The sequence below is a fragment of the Symphodus melops genome, assembly GCF_947650265.1.
Source record: "Symphodus melops genome assembly, chromosome: 16".
NCBI lineage: Eukaryota > Metazoa > Chordata > Actinopteri > Labriformes > Labridae > Symphodus > Symphodus melops.
In genome coordinates this window covers 7,078,945-7,086,944 of record NC_136706.1, presented here as the reverse complement: position 1 = coordinate 7,086,944, position 8,000 = coordinate 7,078,945, and the positions used below count along the sequence as shown (strand labels likewise).

General features: G+C 41.3%; 1 protein-coding gene across 5 annotated transcripts in view; it reads left to right on the top strand.

Moving 5' to 3' along the window:
- The first annotated feature begins 1,203 nt into the window (after positions 1 to 1,203).
- garnl3 (GTPase activating Rap/RanGAP domain like 3) overlaps positions 1,204 to 8,000 on the top strand; it is a 63,978-nt gene continuing 57,181 nt past the window's right edge. For all 5 annotated transcript variants that reach the window (XM_079365301.1, XM_079365297.1, XM_079365299.1 and 2 more), the window contains exon 1: positions 1,204 to 1,737. In XM_079365301.1, coding sequence (XP_079221427.1) covers positions 1,640 to 1,737 — 98 coding nt within the window. In that variant the 5' untranslated portion in view covers positions 1,204 to 1,639. The remainder of the gene's footprint in view (positions 1,738 to 8,000) is intronic.

Sequence of the window (8,000 nt, the reverse complement as noted above, 5' to 3'; positions counted from 1 at the left end):
GTGATTCTTCATGGACTGAATTGCTCTGGCAGCAAAAGATTACCACAAAAAAAACAAAAACAAAGTGGCTGTTAGACTGCCACTTCATCGTATCCATAAAACAATGTCTAAAGAATATGTTGTATGTCAGTATGTGCCATGATTCTTATGCATTTTGTTTGAATAATTCAACCTAGGGTTTAAATTTAATCAAACATGGACTGATAAGGCTAAGGGAAAAAACTTCCTTTGGACAGGTAAGTTATTGGCCTTCTGCATGGTTCAGGTGTGAGGTTGCCATCTACTATAAACTGTACATATGCATAATGTGTTTGTGTGGGTTTTTTTTTTAACCAGATGTCTATTCACAGAAGTGTTGTGCTGTGCTAGTGTTTAACACTGGTAAAAATTACAACCTTTGCAAAACACACAATTACAACAGGTGACCAGAGTGAAGCAGGGACAAAATGTGGTAAGATCTCTGTGTGCAGACTGATTAAACCTCATATGAACTGGCCCACACTTCCCCGTCTCACACTGTGTGCTCTATGAATCACCTCTACTCTCCCACCCTTATGAAGAACAGGATGCAACCACAACCCACACCTTAATATTTTTAGAGTCAACGAACTAATCCTGCACCTACAGCAAGGTGCACTTGCAGCTGAGACTTTCTTAGCTGAGTAAATAAAATTCAAAGGTCTCTTCTATTGTTTGGAAGACACACTTTGAGCTTTTTTATGGTTTTTGTTTATCTTTTTGTGATAATAACTGTACTTTAGCTGAATGAGCTGTCTGTAATACTCACTGTGGGACTGTATCTTCTGGGTATCTAAAAGAAAGGTGAGTTTGGATCCGTTGTAGTTCTTCCAGGTCTACCTTGGCCAAATGAGAGTCAGAAAGAGATAATTAACAGCAATAATTGTGCAAGAATGTAATCTAGGAGAATGTCCAATGAAGTTGGAGCCAGATGTAAGCCTTTTGTGAAATATTTTCTCATGTAGTAAAACAATTAATTCATAATTGTTGAGTCAAGCAAACACATTTCAAGGTTAACTATATGAAGCACTTACTCTCAGTCTGTTACTTTCTACTACACTTCATCTAAATTGAACAGACTCTCTCTCTCTCTCTCTCTCTCTCTCTCTCTCTCTCTCTCTCTCTCTCTCTCTCTCTCTCTTTCTCTCTCTCTCTCTCTCTCTCTCTCTCTCTCTGGGAAGTCACTACCTCAGAGCCGGGGCTCTAGCTGAAGCAGCGCTGTGGACTCCGCCACAGTTGAGGATCACAGGATTTCAGGAGCCGCGGAGAGTCTCTCCTCTGCACGGTTCGCTCAGGTTGACAACTGCAGCAGCCTGCCCCGACATTATCCCGCATGGAGACACCTCCAACCTCCACACCATGCACATCTGAACGCTTCAACGCGCCGTCTTTTGTCTAGCCTGCGGGGAGAGAGAAAAAAGTCTACAGGATCACTTTTCCTTCTGGTGGACCAAGCGTTGAAGGATTTTAAACAAATATTATTTTCTTGGGTTTTTGGGCAGGCTGCTTTCCTTTTTCTCCCTCCGCCTCCCACAGTCCACTGCTCGATTTTTGGGACTTTTTGTTTCCTCGGGAAGAAAGCGCCACTGTTCCCCTGACTCTACCTGCTCGCCCAGCACCCATGAATTCGGATAAAAATGTGTACCTCGGCAGAGACAAAGGCATCATGCGGAAGAGAGCTTTGCTCCTTCGGAAAGGCTGCAGCTTCGAAATTACTAGGTAGGTGTAGATTTTTTTTTAAAAATTGATTGGGGGGGATGTTTTGTCTAGTGCAGAAAGGCGATCTAAAAGGCTAGACTATCCTACAGACACTGCAACCTCCTTCATTGAAGTGGACACAGAACGAGTTTCCAATGGGTGCCTTTCACCTTGTGGGTTGGAGATTTATCAGTGATTTTGTGTGTGTGTGTGCGCATGGAGTGCAGGAAAGCCCCACGCATATGTTTCCAAGGAAAATGTGGCAACATTGATTATTTTTTACGCTCAAACCTCATGATGCTATTTGTTCATCTTATCATTTTTTTTAACCGAACACCATGCGTCTGCGTCCCCTCTTGGGTCGTGTGTGGAAGCGTTACGCACGAATAGATTCGGTCTGCACCTGACCCTGCAATGTTGACAAAGCTGCTTAGTGGCAGGACGTTGCAAGAAGTAATTTAATTACAAAAATCAGATGTTGATTGAGCCGCCCAGCAACCCCCAAAGCTGCGCAATCATGCGCCATACAAAAAAGGAAGTGTGCTGGTTTTCGTTCTATCCAGAAATAGATCCACTACAGGAGATGATTTGAGGGATCACCTGCTGTATACCACTGTGGCACAGCGGGACCCCAGTGAGTCACACACATCCCGAGGCAGCAGACATATGAAGGGGGTCTGCCAGGCAGGTAGACCACTTCATGTGAGGGTGATTTGGTTTCAGGATGAACCTCCCATAAAACCCCTCAAGCTCTCTGAGATGTGTGGCTTCCTGTGGGGTAGCTCAATCTGGATGACACTGACTGTGTGTCAGCAAGCTGTTAAGAAGCTTCCTGTCTTGTGCAGCCTCAAGGTTGTCAACTGATGTTACAGAGTATAGTTGCTGCTGTATTTAAAAGCTTTCACTTTACTGATGTCGGACCAGTTACTTTCTCTTTGCATTAACTCCACAACTACACTAACATTTAGGTGACATGAACCAAATGTCTGTTTCTGTTGTAGTAACAGTCTAAACCCAATGAAAACAAAAAACGGAAAACACTCAAATTTTAACATCTTGAAATGATCAAATCTTTTACACTAATGCTTCAGAAAATGACTCAAGTGAAAATTAATCTTCGTTTGGTAAACGAAGCAATAAACCTACCTATCCATTTGGAGCTTTGACTTCATTCTCTCGATTATAATGTCTACAGACTATTGTTCTGGTCACACCACACACACACCCCCTCCCCCCTTATACTCCCACCTTCAGTATAAATTTCCTTCTATTTCAGCCGATCTGCGGAGGTGTGCAGAAGTGAAGATTTTCTCTTGAATCTTGCTTCATTGCTCTTGTTGCTGTTAAATCTGTCTCAGTGTGTCGGTTTGAGATTGTCTCCATCCAGGCTGCGAGGTCTCGGCTCCTGCAAACAGAAGCACAGATTTGTCCAGATGTGGGCCAAGCACTTACTTTCAAATTACACATCTTCCCTAATGAGCCTAATTTATCCTGTGTGGAATAATGTTGCACCCAGAGTCACCCTGCTGTAAGGCTTCCTGGCAGACTCTCTCTCAGACACTCGCAGTTTAACGGACAATCAATCAGAGTGCTCCCGCATGGGGGAAGTGGACTCCACACTTTACTGAGGAGATATGAAAGACACTCGAGTAATGCGCTGGTGCTGAGGAGTCTGTGTATAATTTATTGTACCGCAGAGATCCAAACAGACCCCTTACACTCAGGGACATCTTCATGAGGACATACTGAATAGTGTATGATGTTAATCTGCTTTCATGTGTGTTACATGCTCAAACACACAATGGCTGGAGTGTTTCCATATGTTTGCCTGAGGATTTAAGTCATGAGGTAGTTTTATCTTGACATCAATCTGCCCTCTGACCTCAATCTTTAACTCAAATGGAAGTATAAGAGCACCAAAAAAACACCTCAATTATAAGCCAAAGTGAAAGAGTAAAGGTTTTGTCAGCAAAATGCATTCAGGTATTAAAAGAAGGAAGAAAAGTATTTCATTTGTGGAAAGAATGGCCGCTGTTTTCAATAACGTTGCATTTAATCAAAGTGTTTCCTTCAGGAATGTTGTGAGGCTACTTCCATTGGGCCACACTTGAAGTCAGTGCTTTGACCTGACTGGAAGTTTGAAAATATGAAAGGATATTGTGTTGAGATAAACAACTCTTTACTTCAACACACATTTTAAATGAATCTTTCGAAGAGTGTGCAGTCTTTAAATGCTGTGTTTCAATAACAACAACTAGGAGAACGCCACTTATATAAAAGGAGATGACTGCTGAGTGATTGTCAAGTCATGATTGCATACTACAGGAAGAGAGAGAGAGAGAGAAAAAAAACTGATTGGTTACAGCTGGGCAATGCATTGCACATTACATTACAACACAACACAATCAAATTGGGATGAATAATAAAGTTTTTACACACTGTAAATACTTGTGTTCAAATCCTGACACTTTAATGCTTCAAGAACAATCATTTTTGTGTATGGATTTCCTTTGATTAAACTGTAATTCTGACCTCTCTCTGTCATGTGAGCTAGATAAAAAGACTGAATGGTAACAGGGCGTTGTTGTGTTTCGAGAGCATATGAACTGCTATAGCCTTTGTGCAGTGGGTCTTTTTTTGTTTAGCTCAACTTGACTTGTTTATAGTGATGCATCCAAACTAACACAGCTTTTGGCATTAAGTATTTAATGAAACTGAGTAAGATTTGTTTCAAGTGGGGAAATCCCTTTTTGGTCAAACTGCTAACAACTCTTGAGGAACTTTGGTATCCATATAGCATATAGCAAAAACTGTATATGGTGTAAAGTTGTGTGTACTCTCTATGTTGATCCACTAGAGGATAAACACTCCACATCACATTACAGTATTATGTCTGAATCTTTTTGGACGCTGCTTCTTGGTGACTAAGCCTTATCTAACCAAGTCAACGGAGAGCCAGTTGGCAGATATTCTCTCTGACAGCAGGCAGGTAGCTGCTGCTGCCACTATGCTGCTCAAAGAACAAAAGTTGAATGGAATAGAACAAGTTGTTTACTGGTTGCATGTGGTTGGTGAATGACAGGTGGTGATTCAGAGCCTGTGCATTATCTGCAGTACATGTCTAACAATTTCTGCATTTGTATGTGTCCACATTTTTTAGGAGCATATAGGGGAGCTCAACTGATTTACACATTAATAGGCCTATTTACCGCTCTAATATATTGTAAATTAGTCTCCATAAGAGTCAGTGTAGCGTTTCATAAACTGCCTCAAGTCATGTCATTTGTGCACCTATTGTGGCTGAAGACTACAAGAAGGAAATGGTAAAAAGGTGCAGAATAATGTAGAGGTGAGTTTATCACATCTTTTCGTTCGGCTCCCCATCCCAGCGTAATTCTGTCAGCTCTAGCAACACTAGCCGCTAGCGTAACTCATCCCAACGACTTACATATAATTGCAACATTGTGCAATCCATTATCCCTGATTTTGAATGTCAAGCGTTTAAAAGTAGTAAAAATATATGTTTTAGCTGCTTAAAGGACCTAGCGAAACCTGATAAATTGACTCAAAATAATGTCACTCGAGGCGGTAATGTGTGAAAGGCTGAAATCCAAATGTTTGAAAATGGAGAAGAAATGTTAATTGTGTAAGAGGCGGGTCTAACAGCTTCCCGTCTGTTTCTGAGGAAAGTGACTAAATGTCTATATTAGCAGCTAATAGCATAACAATAAAGAATCTCCAGTTAGCAGACAGGTTGGATTTTGGGTAATGTAAGCCTCAAGTCTTGACAAGAAGGAAAACTGGGTAGGATAAAAGCAACATGATATCTCTGGCCTCCTTCATAGCCAATAGGTGTTGGTTTCAACAGTTTCAGAGGGAGGTTTAATCACTGCATTGTAGAAATGTGAGGTTAGTGTGCCCGTGTAAGCTAGCAAACACAGCTTTGGGCAATTTCTTTGCCCTTGAGTCTTTAGTCTGACAGAATAGAAGTCTGGATGTCCTCCAGGAACAATAACTCCTCACTTTTTAAGTGCATTTTTTCATTCATTTCCACAACAGCCATTCCATGTCTCTTTGAGGCTATGAACCCCGCCTGTCACTGACTCTTGGTTTTGGCTCGTGCCAGACGTCTTCCATTTAGCTCTGGCTCCTTGTGTGTGTTGAGATTAGACTACATGGTGACACTTTGAGGAGCCAAGAAAACACTGGCTCGGCTCGGACCACGAACTGGCAGAACAAACATCTCTAGTCTAAGAGAACATGCCAAAGAGGCAAAGGGAAATAATGTAAATGGGATTTTCTACTATGCAATATACTGTACATACAATGAACAAGCATACAAACACTGACCACCAGAGGAAAATGTGATCTTATTAAGCCTCTATCAAGCTATCAAGTCTTGCTGTCTGTGAACTAAAAGGCAACATCAGCAAATTCTGCTGTGGTGGAAACTAACCTCATTGTCTGCAATCTTGTTACTCCCTTGTTAATCCATGAGAGAACATTTGTAGTTCATTTAAGGAAAGGTATTCACTGGCAAGAAGCTGTTTGCGTACATAACTGGACCATGAGGAAAGAGAAGCACATTTAAGCTTGAGCTGACGCAGGGAAATGTGTGATTGAAACTTGTTACTATGGTTTAAGTTTGTGGAGCAGATATAACAAATCCAACTAGATAAGTAGCTTGTTCATAATGTAGGAGGGACAGATTAGGTTTGACGGATTGTTGCCCCATTTGGCTCTTAAATGCGTGCTAATGTTCATTAATCAATCCAGCCCCTCCTTGCTTTTTCCATCCTCCCTATGAACAAAAAGCTTCACATAAATCAGCAATAACCTAAGCTTGCGACTGCAACCACATTTAAAATAGATACTTGGCAAGCTGCAGCAACAGATACTCACACAGTTTCTTTCTTTCTTTCTTTCCCCCTCATTCACCTGTCTTTTCCTGAACTTCTCATTTCAGAGGGCATTTGAGTGCATTTTGCTTTGAAATGTCAACGGTGTCTTCATTAACTTCTCTCGCTGACAAACCTACATTGTTCCAGGATTCCTGTTGCCAGGGTGTTGTGCCGTAGCATGTCAGATTGGTGCAAGTTGGAGCCAGATGCAGCTGAGATGCATCGTGCTGCGTTCAAGTGCTAAGTAATGCATAATGTGCCTATTTAAAGATAGAGAGAGCAAAAGAAATATGCATTAGGGTTCGTCCTCTTGCGGTTTCCTTGTGAAGCTTTTTTCAGTCTGCTTCAAAGCAGTGTGCGAATGAAGAACATGTGGTTCGAATGTCAGACATGATTTTGAGTTGAAGAAATGCACAGTACTTAAAGACAGAGCGCTATGGAGGGAAAGTGGTTGTAATAGGCTTGGCTGTTGGGGTCTCCCTCTCTGTTACAGTGTGTCATCAAGCCCACAGCGGGGAGTTAAATTGATGGAGTGCAATGTTTTTTTGCTGACTCAAGGCACTCCTCTGTTTTGCACACTGTGAACATTATGCAGCTCTCACATGCACATTAGACACAAACACACAGGTTTTTCACTCCTGTAGTTGTTTTTTGCAGAACAAGGCAGAAGATATGCACATATTCTTTACATACATATACATATTCTTTAACTTCGAGTCCACCCATCAATTCATACAACTTTTCCCATTACTAACTATCCTTTTTTCCCTTTGAGTTTGAGGATTGCCCAGTCTTCAAATTGTAATTGTCCAACAATGAAAACCAAAAGTTCTGATTTAAAACCAAAGAACAGTCAAGCCAAATGTATATACATTGGAGAATCTTTTATGGTAAATTTGCCTTAAAAATATGTGCTTAAAAATGTATTCCTTAGATTTAGCATTACATTCAAACATTGTCAAGCTTAAAAGAGACATCTGTGTAAAACACAAGATTCTGCTGAACTGATAATCTATTTAAGTCCCATGTACTCTTCCTTGTTAGGTGAGCAGCTAATGTCGCCCTGAGCTTTTAGTCTTTAGCATAGGGTGACCATACATCCTCATTTAAGTGGAACCGTCCCATTTCAAGTTCTCCTGAGTCACCACAAATGTCTATAGAACACCAATATGTTCTGGTTTTGAACAGTCCCTCTCCCAATACACCATGCTTGCAACACTGTCGCTATGTCAATCAATGTCGTCGCCAAAGCAGGTACTGTTTTAGCCAATAGAAAAACGTCACTAAAGCACCACGAGTCAAAGTTCAATACAAATGGGTCTGTACATGTGTCAGTCAGTCTGGAGGTTGCTCAGCTGGCCTGGTTTAATCATGCTAACAGTA